Genomic DNA, 17,167 nt, shown 5'->3' on the forward strand with positions numbered 1-17,167 from the left:
ATGCCTGTATTCTGGACCTCTTTTTAAATAAAAAAGTTGCTTATCCGGACAGATCCGTTGCTACTTTGATAGAGGTAGCAGAGGTGGTTGGGTTATGTTTTTTTATTTTTTATTTTTTTTTATTTTGAAGTGTGCTTTTGTATGTCTAATATTTTACCAAGTCACTAGAGATGATGACCCAGGCTAGGAAGTTCTGACTTGGTGGCAGATGGACAGATGAGTATTTCCCCTCTCCTGGCATCTCCATGGCACGTCCTTGCATCTCCTGGGCATTGGAAATACGCCATGCTGCCCTCACAGATGTGTATGGGAGCTCCTCAAGGGAAGATACCGTATTTCCAGGACTCTTGCTAAGCTCTGGGGCCACAAATTATAGAAATACTCACTTTTTAAGTATACGTGTATCGATATCTCCAACCCTCCATTTCCTTTTCTATAAAATGCAAACAATGATTCCTGCTTCAGAGTTACGATTAAATTAGCTACAAAACATATAAAGTGAGTGGTATAGTGTTAGGAAAGCATAGTGCCTGGCACATAGCTTTCAGTTAATTTTAAGATTTTAGAGTACACAGAAGGATACTACCTTCAAAATAAGAAGAAATACTTTGTTAGATGTCAGTAGAGCCAGTAATTAAGTACTCCTTTCTTCAACAAAGCAGATAATTAGACTTTTAGCTGTAGAGAAATAATTAGCTACTCAGAGAGAAACTATATCCTGAAGTATAACAGGTTATTGAAATCCCTATTTTCCCCTAATTTCAAGGATCAGGAATTCAGACTTTAGTTACTCTTAGTAGAGACATTGTATCTTTTGAGCCTTAAAAATCACTTATATCTACTCCCAGAGGTTAGGTCTTCTGGTGCTCTGGGTATGACCTACTTCTTCACTAAACTTGGCCCAGTGGTCCAGGCTATAGAGCTCATTATCTCCCTTAAGTCCTGCAGCACTTAGAATTTTTATCACTCATTTGGCACTTTTGGAATTGTTACTGATCTTCCGTTCTGTGTGCACTGCCTCAAGAGGCAAGCCCATCCTGTTTTGTATTGAATATGTTAGTAGCAAAGTATGGGTTCAGAGTCAGAAAGAACTGAGTGTGATTTCCAGCTGGTCTGATTACTGATTTTGTGGCTGCAGGCAAATTAAACTCTGTTTTCTTGTTTGTAAAAAGGAAATAATAAGTACTTCCTCCTTCCAAGGTTATTATGGATCATTTAACCAAATAAACTTAGTTTAGTGTCTATCTATTCCAGATGCCATGGGCCTAGATATTGGAATGGTGCCTCCCTGAATTCAGTATGTCTCCTGTTGATCTTTTTATCCTCAGTGCCTAGCACGGTACCTGGAATATATTAACATCTCAGCAAATGTTGCATGAATGATAAGAGGAACAAGAATCCAGGGCTAAAGTGTACCATTTTTACTCTACAGAAACATTAGGAAGGTTAAAAATGATAAATAAAATTCTTCCTATGTAGTTGGCTTATAGTAGTTGCTCAGTATCTTTCCTCAGTGATCAAGACAATGCTTTGTTTGGGTATGTAGATTGTCAATATATGCTTAATGATGGTTTTTAATTGGCATTAGGGAGCGACCCAATGAGTTACTATTTATTTGCGTGTTTTGGGTGCAAATGGCATTCTTTAAACATACTGAATTCTGTCGAGGCCAGTTTTTTCAAGCCCAATCCAAAACTCATTGGAAATCCTATGACAGTTGCCAGATGGGCAGGGAAAGTTTAAGAGAAAACATTGTTGGGTTAATGTCTTACTTGGAAAAGAGCATGATCCTATCCACAGACAGTTATGCAAACCAAGATTGGGGTGTTGGTGGTATGCTGTTTCTGGAAGCAACGCCGAAGTCTGAAACCTAATAGAATAAGTTGATTCACAAAAACTCATCTCTTGTCTCCTTTTTCCCCTAGACTATAGAATCTAACTGGCGGTGCGGACGACACAACTTGCAGAGGATTCAGTGCCGCTCTGAAAATAGTAAAGGTGTCTACTGTTTACAGTACGATGATGAAAAAATTATCAGTGGCCTACGAGATAATTCTATTAAGGTGAATGACTGAATTTTATATGTATTATTTTTAGAATCGTGGCTATGTGTTAGACACTAGATGTGACAATCTTTCCATTTACTCCAGATTGGTTTTTATCTCTTCCACTCAATCTTGGCAGCTCTCGGTGTAGTTCTAAAGAACTAGAGCCAGAGCATTTCCCCGTAACTAATACAAGATCCTGGATTGTCTCACTTCTTATCCTTCTCTAAGCACAGTCACGTTCTTTATTCTGTATTAGGTGTAAATAGAAAATATCCCAGTATCACAGGGCTCTTGGTTGCTTTGCCAAAGCCATTACCTTTTATAGTTTCTGAGAAGGACTCAAATAATAATACCACAGAATGATAGCAACTTATATTGTTTTCATTAACTTTTCAATAGTAGATAAACTATTGTTTCTTACGTTTAATCTGATGGCTGATCTAATCTGATTTTATTTTACATTGTAGCTTATGTCCTCATATTTTAGAAAGCATCGAGTTTTTTAAATTTTGTAAAAAAACATAACTTACAAACAGGGAAGTTTGCTCTTTTGTTGTATAATTATGTGAGTTTTGATAAACACACAGAGGTGTGTAACTGTAATATGGAGCAGCTCTCTCATTCCCCCAATTCCCTTGTCCTGCCCTTTTCTTTTCCTGGACTTTTCTGCCTCTTTCCTGTGCTTACCCATTCACCTGTTGAAGGATGTTTGTGGTGTTTCCAGTTTCTTAAAATTATGAATAAAGCTACCATAATTATATACCTGTAGGTTTTTTGGGGAACCTAAATTTTTAGTTCATTGGGTGAAAACTGAGGAGTGAGGTTGCTGGCTCATATGGTAAGTGTATGTTTCACCTGCTAAGAAACTGCCCAGCTGTTTTCCACAGTGCCTGTACCATTTCACATTCCCATCAACAGTGATGAGAGTTGTTGTTTTTTTTTTTTTTTTTTTTTTTTTTTGAGACAGAGTCTGTCTCTGTCACCTGCCTCCTGGGTTCAAGCAATTCTCCTGCCTTCCTACCTCAGCCTCCTTAGTAGCTGGGACTACAGGCACGTGGCACCATGCCCAGCTAATTTTTTTGTTTTTAGTAGAGATGGTGTTTTGCCATGTTGCCCAGGCTGGTCTTGAGCTCCTGACCTCAAGTAATGCGCCTGCCCCAAAGTGCTGGGATTACAGGTGTGAGCAGCCACTGCACCTGGCCTGAGAGTTGCTTTTGTCCTGTATCCTTGTCAGCCCTTGATTGTCTCAATTTTTTTGATATTAGCCATTCTAGTAGGTGTGTGCACATACCTCATTTTGCTTTAAATTCGCATTTCCCCAGTGATGATAGTGAGCATCTTTCTACATGCTTACCTGCCATCTCTATATTCTTTGGTGAAGTTTCTTTTTGGATCTTTTACCCATTTTTAAAATGGGGTTCTTTTATTTTATTATTGAGTTTTTAGAGTTCTTTATGTAGTCTAGATACAAGTCGTTTGTTAGATATGTTTTGCATATATCTTTCCCAATTAGAAAATGAAAATATCTTTTCATTTTCTTTTTATTAAAAAAAATTTTTTTTGAGACAGAGTTTTACCTTTGCCCAGGCTAGAGTGCAATGGCGCAATCTCAGCTCACTGCAACCTCCGCCTCCCGGGTTCGAGTGATTATCCTGCCTCAGCCTCCTGAGTAGCTAGGATTATAGGTATGCGCCACCACGCCTGGCTAATTTTTTGTATTTTTATTAGAGACAGGGTTTTTCCATGTTGGTCAGGCTGGTCTCAAACTCCCGACTTCAGATGATCCACCTGCCTCAGCCTCCCAAAGTGCCGGGATTACAGGTGTAAGCCACTATGCCTGGCTATCTTGTCATTTTCTTAAAGATCTCTTTTAACAAAGCAAAAAATTTTAATTTTTTTTTTTTTTTTTTTTTTTTTTTTTTTTTTGAGATGGAGTCTCACTCTGTCACCCAGGCTGGAGTGCAGGGGCATGATCTCGGCTCACTTCAACCTCCACCTCCTGGGTTCAAGCAATACTTGCGCCTTAGCCTCCCAAATAGCTGGGACTATAGGCGTGCGCCACCATGCCCAGCTAATTTTTGTATTTTTAGTAGAGACGGGGTCATGTTGGCCAGGCTGGTCTTGAACTCCTGGCCTCAGGTGATCTGCCCACCCAGACCTCCCAAAATGCTGAGATTACGTGCGTGAGCCACTGTACTTGACAGAAGATTTTAATTTTGATGAAGTCCAACTTACCAGTTTTTTCTTTTATGGATCATGCTTTCGATATTATATCCAAGAAGCCTCTCCCTGAACTCATTGAATCTGTAAATTTACGTCTTTCATTACTTATATTTCAGTAGTCTTCCGCCATTATTTTTTCAAATATTTTTTCTGTACCAATTTCTGCTTTCCTTCTGAGATTCTAATCACATAAATATTAGATCAAAATTAGATATTGTTCCACATTGTTTTCAATCTTTTTTCCTCTCCCTTCTGGGTAATTTCCATTGGCCTATCTTCAAGTTGACTGAATTTTTCATCTCTTCATCTCTATTCTCCTGTTACCCTCTGCCCCATCAAGTGAGTTAATTTCAGCTATGATATTTTACAGTTTCTATTTCTCTGCTGAGAATTTTCTGTTTTTCATTCGCCTCAAGCACGTTTCTCTTTATCCTGTGGAGTATAGTTAGAGTAACTGCTTAACATCTTTAACCATGTCAGCATCTGGGTAACCTCCAGCTTGACATCTGTTGATTGTCCAGTCCCCTGAGATTTTTCATTTTTCTTGATTTTTGTATGCCAGGTAATTTAAACTAGTATTTTGGGCATTGTGGATATTACGTTGTAAAGACTGTGGGTTCTGTTATAATCCTCTGGGGGATGTTTTTGGGTAAGTGTGTTTTTAAGCAGTTAGTCAACTTAGTTGGGTTCAGAACACAAGTTCTGTCTTGGCATCATCAGAGGGTTTGGGGGGATGGTTCTAATCTCTTTTCCACTGTTCAAAGCCTTTGCCGTGCCACTTTGGGTCTGTCATGGGCTTTCACTACTCAGAGGTTAATCTGAGGCTTCAGCAGTGCTTGAAATATCAGCTCAGCTATACAGCCTTTGCTGTGCTGGTTCAGTCTGTTCTGTGCATATACAGCTCAAGAGTAAGCCCAAGTCATGTGTTGTTTGGGTTCTTTTATTTCTAGTTCTTTCCTCTTGGTTTTCCCTACGTCTCTTCAGCTCATAAGGACACTTTTTTTCCTTTTCCTCTGGCCAGAAAAATTGGGTCACTCTTGGAATTTTTGTTATCCTTTCCATTGTTCTGCAGTGCATCTTCATGACTGGAGCCATGAGCCCTATGAGAAAAGAGAGAAAAGAAACCCCCAGGGATCTCTTTTTCCAGCCCCTCTGCCTAGAAAGAGGGATTTCTTTCAGAACTTTAGCTGCATGTATTGCTATTTCACTATAGCTTCCTGGTCAGGGCCTGCCTTTGAGTGAAAGCCACAATAGAAAGAAAAGAAAAAGCCGGGTGTTGGTGGCTCATGCCTGTAATCCCAGCACTTTGGTAGGCTGAGGTGGGTGGATCACTTGAGGCCAGGAGTTCAGGACCAGCCTGGCCAACATGGTGAAACCCCATCTCTACTAGAAATACAGAAAATTAGCCAGACGTGGTGGTGGGCACCTGTAATCCCAGCTACTCGGGAGGCTGAGGCATGAGAATTGCCTGAACCCAGGAGGCAGAGGTTGCAGTGAGCCAGGATCACACCACTGCAATTCAGAGCAAGACTCTGTCTCAATTTGGAAAAAAAAACAAACAAAAAAAAAACAAAAAAAACCACACACACAAAGAAAAGAGAAAACAACAAACAAAAATAATGGCAAATTCACCCCCATGCGGATTGTTTCTTCACATTTTGACCCCTTGCCACATCTGCCTTCCCCCTGACTTTTCAGAGTTCTCAACTAGTTTTTATCAGGAGTTTTTAGTTCTAATCAACTGGAGAGATAGGTTGCAGTGGGCTTTCTCCATCTTGGCCCTGTTTTCTGTTATTGTTCTACTTTGGGTGAAATAAAGCTTTTCTGCCTTTTTTTTTTTTTTAATTTTTATTTTTTGTTTGTTTTTTAAAAAGTGAAATAGTGGAATTTTAGTAATTCAGCTACGTAGGTCAAACACACTCTGAGTTATAGAACATAAGAAACTGTTCTGTTGGTTTCCTATGTGTATGGCAGTGATTGCCAAAAGATATTCTGTGGATGTGAATCTAGAGGATGTTAGCAGGCATTCTAGGCAGAGAATAATGCCTTCCAAAGAAGTTTAGATAACACTACATGCTGTGTTTCCAGCTTAGAAATTCACAGGATACAGTGGCATATAAAGGCTCTGAAAATGCCTACAATAGAGACACCCAGTGTTTCCCAAGTTCCAAAACTTATTTGACCACGGAACTCTATTTTTAATTTTTTTTTCTTTTATTTTGAGACAGAGTCTCTCTGTGTTGCCCAGGCTGGATTGCAGTGGCACGATTTCGGCTCACTGCAACCTCCACCTCCTGGGTTCAAGTGAGCGATTCTCCTCCCTCAGCCTCCTGAGTAGCTGGGACTACAGGTGCCCGCCACCAGGCCTGGCTAATTTTTTGTATTTTTAGTAGAGATGAGGTTTCGCTATGCTGGCCAGGCTGGTGTCAAACTCTTGACCTCAAGTGATCCGCCTGCCTCGGCCTACCAAAGTGCTGAGATTACAGGTGTGAGCCACTGCTCCTGGCCCACAGAACTCTATTTTTACGTATATTTGATAGCCCTAATCTGTGGCTACCAGTATCTCTAGAAAGTGTGACATATGCTACTATTTAATACTGGTAGTTTTTCTTTAAGAAATAGATAAGAATGGTTTATAACAGCCTTGTCAAAGCATAGTCTGGCTGTGGGCTTGGAATTCATTTACACTAGATGTATTTTCAAAAGAATTCTCTTAATTGTGGCACATCCATTTGATTTATAAGACATAGAATAGTAGAGCAGAAGTACGCTTTGAAGAGATTATCTAGACCAGTGGTTGGAAACCTTTTTTTACCTTATTCTGCACCAATCCTTGATCACTAATCACTTTAAAAATAACTCAGGTTCCATTAGGTCAGAAATTAAAATCAAGCTTTGCTATTGTGGAAAGATATTATACTTCAGTGTCTACATCATTTATAAAATCTTGTTCATTTGCAGTAAACTATAGAGTCACTGCAAATTATGATGGTATTGTCGTACATGTCAAGAAATAGGTGCACAGTCTATTTTTAATAGTTCAATCTTTGAAAACATTCTCATCTCCCATGAAATATCAACAATATCGTTAACTTGGAAACACTGGAAAGATTAAAAGAAGGGAGTGGGTTTGGTATGTAAGAAGGTGCTGCTTGTCCTGACAACAAGTAAAAATCCTAACAAACTGAAAAATCAGCCATTCTATTTAAGAGAAGTGAGGTCACAGGAGAAGCTGCTGCCCCACAAATTGGAGAGACAGGCAAATACAGAGAATCATAACTCACTGGCGCAGAAACATCCACGAGAACCAGTGCCTAGGTAGAGTAACCTGAACTGTAATTGAAAAATTGCTGGAGGTTCAGTGTGGGACAAGTCTGAGAAATATAAACTGAGGAGGAGCCAGTCATCAGGGCTCCCCACCACACTTTTGTGAGTTTTACCTCCAAGAGCTCTACTAGGTTCTGTCAGTGATTATCACAGAAAAAATCCCCTTGTGTTTCCAGCAGTGGGGAGGGAAAATAAACCTTTTTACCTATACTAGGTTATTCTGTACTTCTTGACAAGGTCTACCTTCAGTAGGAACTGCTTAGCCAGAGCCTAAAGTGCTGAGATTTTATAGAACCTGGCTGACCTGGTAAGAAAAAAACAAACACAATGAACTCAAATTAACAAGAAAAAAAACCAAACAGTCCCATCAAAAAGTGGGCTAAGGACACGAATAGACAATTCTCAAAAGAAGATATACAAAATAGTCAACACACGTATGAAAAAATGTTCAACATACGAAAAAATGCTCAACAAACATGAAAAAATTATCAGAGAAATGCAAATCAAAACCACAATGTGATACCACCTCACTCCTCCAAGAATGGCCATAATCAAAAAATCAAAAAACAGTAGATGCTGGTGTGGATGTGGTGAACAGGGAACACTTCTGCACTGCTGGTGGGAATGTAAACTAGTACAGCCGCTATGGAAAACAGTGTGGAGATTTCTTAAAGAATTAAAAGTAGAACTACCATTTGATCCAGCAATCCCACTACTGGGTGTCTACCCAGAGGAAAAGAAGTCATTATTCAAAAAAGACACTTGCACATGCATGTTTACAGCAGCACAATTCACAGTTGCAAAATTGTGGAACCAACCCAAATGCCCATCACTCATTGAGTGGATAAAGAAACTGTGATTGATGTATATAAGATGGGATACTATGAAGCCATATAAAGGAATGAATTAACAGCATTCGCGGTAACTTGGATGAGATTGGAGACTGTTATTCTAAGTGAAGTAACTCAGGAATGGAAAACCAAACATCATCTTGTTCTCACTGTTATGTGGGAACTAAGCTATGAGGACGCAAAGGCCTAAGAATGATGCATTGGACTTGGGGGACTTGGGGGGACAAGTGGGAGGGGGGCGAGGGATAGAAGACAACAAATATGGTGCAGTATATACTGCTTGGGTGATGGGTGCAGCAGAATCTCACAAATCACCACTAAAGAACTTAGGTAACCAAATACTACCTGTACAATAGCTTATGGAAAAATAAAAAATAAATTTAAAAAATCAGTAAAAAAATGAAAGGCTAGAAATTAATACAATGTCCGATCATACCACAAGTGGATATAAACTAGAAATCAGTAACAAAAAGAAGCTGGAAAAATTCCTAAATACTTTAAGATTAAGTAACATAATTCTAAATAACACATGGATCAAAGAAGAAATCTCAAGAGAAATTTTAAAAATATTTTGAGGCTGGGCACAGTGATTCACGTCTGTAATCCCTACACTTTGGGAGGCTGAGGTGGGAGGATTGCTTGAGCCCAGAAGTTTGAGACGAGCCTGGGCAACATAGGGAGACCCTGTCTCTACAAAAAAATTAAAAAACATTAGCTGGGCATTGTGGCATGCATCTGTAGTCCCAGCTACTCAAGAGGCTGAAGGTGGGAGGATCACCTGAGCCCGGGAGGTCAAAGGCTGTAATAAGCTGTGATTGTGTCACTGTATTTCAGCCTGAGTGACAGTGTGAGACTTTCTCTGCTCCTTCCCTGTGTGTGTGCACATGTGTGCATGTGTGGGTGGGTATAACTAAATGAAAATGAAAACCCAAGTTATCAAAATCTGTGGGATGCAGTGAAAGCTTAGAATTTTATAGTTTTGAGTACATATATTAGAAAAGAAGACAGACTAAAATCAGTCATCTAAGCTTCCGCCTTAGGAAACTAGAAAAAGAACAGTTTAAATCCATAGTAAGCAGAATAAAAGAGTTAATGAAAATTAGGGCAGAGATCAGTGAAATTGATAACAGGAAGTCAATAGAAAAAATTAAGGAAACCAAAAGATGTGTCTTTGAAAAGATGAGTAAAATTGATAAGCTCCTAGCTATGCTAACATAGGAAAAAAGAGGACTTAAATTCCTAAGATTGAAATGAAAGAGGAGACATCACTATAGGTCTCATGAGCATTAAATAAATAATAAAATAATATATCTACAAATTTGATAATTTATATGAAATGAATTCATTCCCTGAAAGACACAATCTGCCAAAATTGACATAAAAACAAATAGATAATCTGAATAGGCCTTTATCTGTTGAAGAAATTGAGTCGATAATTAATTACCTTCCAAAACAGAAAGCACTAGGCCCAGATGGGTTACTGGTGAATTTTGTCAAACATTTAAGTAAGAAATTACATCAGTTCTCTACAATCTCTTCCAGAAGATAGAAGAAGAGAGGATATTTCGTCACTCATTCTATGAGGCCATCCTTACCTTAGTACTAAACTAGATAAAGACATTCTAAGAAAACCACAGACCAATATCTTCATGTTTAACCTTCAGAAGTTAATTAATGTAATCCGTCATATCAATAAGCCAAAGAAGAAAATCACGTCAATATATGCAGAAAAGGCGTTTGACAAAATTGAACACTCTTTAATGATAAAAACCCTTAGTAAACTATGAATAGAGGGGAACTTCCTCAACTTGATAAAGAGTATCTACAAAAAGCCTATAGCTAACATTCATACACAGTGCTGAGAAATATGAAACTTTCCCACTAAGATCAGGAATAAGACAAAGATGTCCCCACTCACCACTACTTTTCAACATTGTATTAGAACTCCTAGATAACACAATAAGTCAAGAGGAAATAAAAGGTATACAAATTGAGAAGGAAGCATTAGAACTGTCTTTGCTTGTAGATGACATGATTGTGGAAAAAAATGAAAGCATCAACAAAAAAAACCTCCTAGAACTAATAAATGATTATAACAGGTTTGCCAGATACAAGATTAATATACGTAAGTCATTTGCTTACCCATATACCAGCAATGAACAAGTGGAATGTGAAATTAAAAACACAGTAACATGGCTGGGCGCAGTAGCTTACGCCTGTAATCCCAGCACTTCAGGGAGGCCGAGGTGGGTGGATCATCTGCGGTCAGGAGTTCGTGACCAGCCTGGCCAACATGGCAAAGCCCCATCTCTTCTAAAAATACAAAAATTAGCCAGGCATGGTGGTGGGCGCCTGTAGTCTTGCTACTCAGGAGGCTGAGGCAGGAGAATCGCTTGAACCTGGGAGGTGGAGGTTTCAGTGAGCCGAGATCGCGCCATTGCACTTCCAGCCTGGGTGACAGAGTGAGACTCCATCTCAAAAAACACAATAGCATTTATATTAGCATCCCCCCACCAAAATGGAATACTTAGGTATAAATCTAACAAAATATGTATAAGATCTATGTGAAGAAAACTGTAAGACTGATTAAAGAAATCAAAGAACTAAATAAATGGGGAGAGACATTTCATGCTCATGAGTGGGAAGACTATTGTGAGGATGTCAGTCATTTCTTCCCAAATTGGTCTATAGGTTCAATGCAGTCTCAGTCAAAATCCCAGCAAGTTATTTTGTGGATATCTACCAGCTGACTGTAATGTTTATATGGAGAAGCAAAAACCAGCATGATATTGAAGTAGAATAAAGACAGAGGACTAACACTACCGTACTTCAAGAATTACTGTAAAACTGCAGTAATCACAATAGTGTGGTGCTGGCAACAGAATGGACAACTAGATCCATGGAACAGAATAGAGAGCCCAGAAATATATACCTTCATAAATATAGTCAGCTGATCTTTTGCAAAGGAGCAAAGAATACAGTGGAGAAAAGATTGTCTCCAACAAATGGGGCAGAAGCAATTAGATACCATATTGCCTCCCTTACCCCTAAACAATCTAAACACAGATCCTATGTACTTCACAAAAATTAACTCAAAATGGATTAAAGACCTAATTGTAAAACACAAAACCATAAAATTCGTAGAGTATAACATAGGAGAAAATCTAGATGATCTTGAGTTTGTTGATGACTTTTTAGATATAATACCAAAGGCATGACCCATGAAATAAAGAATTAATAAGCTGGACTTTGTTAAAATTAAAAATTTCTGTGAGAGACGTTGTCTAGAGAATGGGAAAACAAGCCACAGACTAGAGAAAATATATGCAAAAGACATACAAAGAACTCTTGAATCTCAGCAGTAAGAAAATAAACAATTAGATTAACCTGATTTTTAAAAATAAGACATAGACCTTAACAGACATCTCACCAATATACAGATGGCATATAAGCATGTGAAAAGATGTTCCACATTGTAGGTCGTCAGGGAAATGTGAATTATAACAGTGAGACACTACTACACACCTGTTAGCATGGCCAAAATCCAGAACACTGACAACACCCCCAATGCTGGCAAGAATGTGGAGCAACAGGAACAGGAACTTTCATTCATTGCTGGTGGAAACAGAAAATGGTACAGCCACTTCAGAAGGCAGTTTGGCAGTTCTTACAAAACTAAACATACTTCTACCATATGATCCAGCAGTGTTGCTACTTAGTATTTACACAACTGAGTCAAAAACTTACATCTACACAAAAACCTGCCCCCAGATGTTTATGGCAGCTTTACTGATGATTGCCCAGACTTGGAAGCAACCAGGGTGTCCTTCAGTAGGTGAATGGATAAACAAACTGTAGTATATCTAGACAATGGGATAATCTTCAGCACGAAAAAGGAATGTATATCAAGCCATGAAAAGACAGGGAGGAACCTTCAGTATGTATTACTGTGTGAAAGAAGCCAATGTAAAAAGGCTTCATACTGTATGATTCCAACTCTGTGACATTCTGGAAAAGACAAATCTATGGAGGCAGTAAAAGAAGCGAGAAGAGGAACACTCAGAGCATGAAAACAACTGTTGACAACATTTTACCTCCTTTAATCCTTTTTTCCTTTTCTAAAATACAGTCATTGTGTCACTTTATAGATAATTTTTATTCTGATTTTTAAAAAATGCTTAACTTTGTAATAAAGCATGATCTTTTCTCATTAAACACTTTTCATAGTTTACTTTGAGACTTTTATGAAATGATGGACGTTTCATTTTCTACTTTTTATTTTTGTAAATGTAGGGGTATGCATTTGTAAAAGGTCTTAATAATTAAATGTTGTCATGTTGCTTTCCAGAGAGTGAGCCAGTTCTTTTTTTATTAATTAATTTATTTTTACGAGACATAAAAATAAAATGACAAAGCAGGGTTCTGCTTTGTCACCCAGGCCGGCATACAGTGGTGTGATCATAGCTTACTGAAGCCTTGCCTTCTGGGCTCAAGCAATTCTGTCACTTCAGCCTCCTGAGTAGCTGGGACTACAGGGACACACACCACCACGCCTGGCTAATTAAAAAAAAAAAAAAATACGCACACACACATACACACACACATTTATGGAGATTGACTTGCTATGTTGCCCAGGCTGGTCTTGAACTTCTGGGCTCAAGCGATCCTTCTGTCTCTGCCTCCCAAAATGTTGGGATTATAGGCATGAACCACAACACCCAGCCAGTGAGCGAATTCTTTTCACAGATTTTATTTTTAAAAAGTCCCCTTTATGAGGCTGTTGATAAGTGTAATAAGATCAATAGCTAAGGGTTCAAATTAAGCAAAATAGCACATCTATCCTTGTAGTTAATCACTATTGTCTGTATTCCTACTTGTCATTTCTTACCTGTTTGATATTCAGTGTTTCTTACTTACTATAACCCAAGTGTGTTTTATTTTATAATCAACATAAAGTGGGACAGTAACATTCATCAAAATATAGTATAATAAATCATCGTTTGTGGCTAATCTTGTCTCAATAGATTTGGGATAAAACCAGCCTGGAATGTTTGAAAGTGTTAACGGGACACACAGGCTCTGTCCTCTGTCTGCAGTATGATGAGCGTGTCATTGTAACCGGCTCTTCAGATTCTACGGTGAGGTGAGTGATCTGGCTTCATTGGTCTTAACTTGTAAGCCTTCCCTGAGAAAGTCTGAGATTGACATCCTCCTCTGGGAGAGGCATACACACACTTACATTTTTACATGCTGTATTTCAAACTTTTATTGTAGATATGTTTGAGCAAATTAGGCAGAAAAGCTAATTTTTGTTAAGGGTGTTCTATTCCTGTTGCTGTTCATTATAGAGATGACAACATGCTTTCCTGTAAGAGCATATACCAAGTATTAGGCTGGCTTTCTTCTTTTGGGAAACTGGTCCAGAGCAGAGAGGAGACACTCACTTCCAGGAGTCACTCCCGGACTCTTTCACCACCCCTGCCTGAAGCATCACCACCCCTGCCTGAAGCATCACCACCCCTGCTTGAAGCACGCCTGGTATCCTCTCCTGGACTCAGTGCTTCCGTACCACTGCTTCTGCCAGAGATCATGTCTCAGCCTCAGAGGCCTGAGTCTTTTCCCCTCTGCCCTTTGTGAACTTGTCCTCTTAGGAGATGAGGGTTACAGAAAAGCCATGATGTGGAAGTGCTGCCCCCAAATCCCTGGACATACAAAGCAGTTGGGAGACCCTGGCTTTGTCCATAAAGCAGCTGAGTAAAGAAGTGGATGTGGTGATTGATGAGGCATCATGACTTACCCAGTTTGCAGTGGATAAATAATAGACTCAGAGGTCTGCCAGAGGTCAACAAGAACTGTAAGCTTGGAACCATTCTCAGTTCTTCAGCCAACAAGGCTCCTTCTTCCTTTTATCTCAGACTCAATACAAAATCTGCTTTCTTGAGGAATTGTCTTTTGCCATCAGCATGAGCCTGCAGACACCGTCCCTGAATACCTGACTGCTAAATATACCTAAACTCGAGCAGAGCCAGAATTAGCCACCTTTTCTGAAACCATCTCAGCACTTCTCAACAAATAAAGAAATTGCTTTTTAGGGGCACCTTTTAATCATGCCCTTAGGTTCATTAAGAATGGACCCTGTCTTAGTCTATTTGTGTTGCTATAAATGAATACCCGAGGCTGGGTAATTTATAAAAGAAAAGGGGTTTATTTGACTCATGGTTCTTCAGGCTCTGCAAGAAGCATGGTACCAGCATCTGCTTCTGATGAAGGCTTCGAGCTACTTCTCATGGCAGAAGGCAAAGGCGAGCCAGTGTATGCAGATTACATGTGAGAGAGAAGCAAGAGAGAGGGCGGAGCTGCTAGGCTCTTGTCAACAGCCAGTTCTCTCAGAACTAAGAGTGAACTCCCTCCTATGAGAATGGCACCAAGTCATTCGTGAGGGATCCACCGCCATGACCCAGACACCTCCTGTCAGTCCCCACTTCCAACTCTGAGGATCAGTTTCAACATGAGATTTGGTAGAGTCAGGCAAACCATATCCAAGCCATTGCAGACCCAGACAGAACTCAGATGCCAGAATCATTTCCTGGCTGTCTCCGTAATTAAGCATCATGCTTTTTCTCTTCTCTCCTAGGGTGTGGGATGTGAACACGGGTGAAGTTCTTAACACATTGATCCACCACAATGAGGCCGTACTGCACTTACGCTTCAGCAATGGACTAATGGTGACCTGTTCCAAGGACCGCTCCATTGCTGTGTGGGACATGGCTTCTGCGACCGATATCACTTTACGCCGTGTCCTGGTTGGCCACCGGGCTGCTGTCAATGTAGTAGACTTTGACGACAAGTACATTGTGTCCGCCTCTGGTGACAGGACCATCAAAGTAAGTATGTCTGCAGTCATAACCCAGCCTCCTCCTGTCCCTTTTAGAACAGAGAGAAAGCAGAGGTGGCTTATACCAACCTGGTACCTGGTAAGATCTTTATTCTCCTCTGTGCTTAGTGTAATGTTTTCAAGGTTCATCCATGTGCTTTGTAGCATCTATCAGCTTTGTCCCATTTTTGTTGTTGTTGTTGTTGTTGTTGTTGTTTTAAGTACAGATGGGGTCTTGCTATATTGCCCAGACTAGTCTTGAACTCCTGGGCTCAAGCATTCCTCGGCCTTCCAAAGTGTTGGGATTAGAAGCATGAGCCACCACACCCAGCCAGTACTTTGTTGTTTCCAGTGGCTGAATAACATTTCATTGTTCTTCTGTTTATTAGTTGATAGACATTTTAGTTGTTTCTATTTTTTCGGCTATTACAGATGATGCTGCTATAAATATTAGTGTAGAAGTTTTCATGTTTTTAATTTTCTTAGGATGGTAACCCTCTGTTTAACTTTTTTTTTTTTGAAGACAGATCTCACTCTGTCACCCAGGCTGGAGTGCAGTGACACAGTCATGGTTCACTTCAGCCTTGACCTCCTGGGCTCAAGCCGTCCCTCAGCTCAGGGACCCCTGAGGCTCCCACCTAAGCCTCCCGGCGTAGCTGGGAGTACAGGCACTACCAGGCCCGCCCCCCTGCCCATTTTTTTTTTGTAGAGACCAGGTCTCACTTTGTTGCCCAGGCTTGTGGAACTGCCAAAGTGTTTTCCAAAGGCACTGCACCGTTTTACAGTCCTGCCAGTGGTATGTGGGGGTTTCAGCTTGCGCAAAGAACATCCTTTTCATGACCAGCACTGGAAAGCATTCTTACACCTAGCCCCACAAATCACAAAGTGTGTAGCATCAGGCTTTAGACTGGATAGTTGGGAAGCTAAACAACTAGGATTTATATGTGGCAACTTACTCCCACAGTCACACCAATTGGTATGAGACCAGTGCCTGAAAGTTGAGAGGGTCTGAGCTTTATTACAAAACAGCTGTTTCATAATACCAGCATGGAGGATTTCTCCATATCCTCGCCAACACTTGCTGTTATTTGTCTCTTTTCTTTTATCTGCCCTAGTGAGTGTGCAGTGGTATCTCTGGTTTTGCTTTGCATTCCCTTATTACTGATGATGCTGAACAACTTGTTTTATGCTTATTGACCATTTGTGTACTTTCTCTGGAGAAATGTCTGTAAATCCTTTGCCCACTTTAAAAATTGATAATTTGTCTTTTTATTGTTGAGTTATAAGTTCTTTATATATTCTGGACACAAGCCCCTTATGAGATACATGATTTGAAAATATTTTCTCCCTTTCTGTAGGTTGCCTTTTCACTTTTTTGATGGTATCCTTTGATGCACAAATGATTTTAATTTTGATGATGTTCAATTTATCAAGACACTGAAACTGTATAGTTTCAGCGCTTACGTGTAGGTCCTTGATCCATTTTGAGTTAGATTTTTGTTTAAGGTATGAGGTAGATGTCCAATGCCATTCTTTTACATGTGGAGATATATTTATCTATCCCATTCAGCTGCAAATGCAGCTGTTAAGATAATTCAGGGCACTCTGGTTGCTGTGTGTCTCCTTATTTGTCTAATAATACATTGAGATGTCTATGAACATCTAAGTCTTTCAGATGATATCACAAAAGAGGGGATTATTTATTCTACATACATACAATTAGAAGTAATGTGTCAAAACAAATGGAGCTGTTCAAGAAAATACGCTGGAAAAGAGGATTATATGAAAGATGAAACTTTTTGTTTGTTTTTTGAGACAAAGTCTCGCTTTGTCACCCAAGCTGG

General features: G+C 39.6%; 1 protein-coding gene across 7 annotated transcripts in view; it reads left to right on the plus strand.

The window, feature by feature from the left end:
* LOC105480870 (F-box and WD repeat domain containing 11) overlaps positions 1–17,167 on the plus strand; it is a 140,505-nt gene that overhangs the window by 110,962 nt on the left and 12,376 nt on the right. For all 7 annotated transcript variants that reach the window (XM_011740064.3, XM_071098092.1, XM_011740066.3 and 4 more), the window contains 3 exons: positions 1,926–2,063; positions 13,474–13,592; positions 15,084–15,333. In XM_011740064.3, coding sequence (XP_011738366.1) covers positions 1,926–2,063; positions 13,474–13,592; positions 15,084–15,333 — 507 coding nt within the window. The remainder of the gene's footprint in view (positions 1–1,925; positions 2,064–13,473; positions 13,593–15,083; positions 15,334–17,167) is intronic.

This window comes from Macaca nemestrina, chromosome 6 (genome assembly GCF_043159975.1).
Source record: "Macaca nemestrina isolate mMacNem1 chromosome 6, mMacNem.hap1, whole genome shotgun sequence".
Classification (NCBI taxonomy): domain Eukaryota; kingdom Metazoa; phylum Chordata; class Mammalia; order Primates; family Cercopithecidae; genus Macaca; species Macaca nemestrina.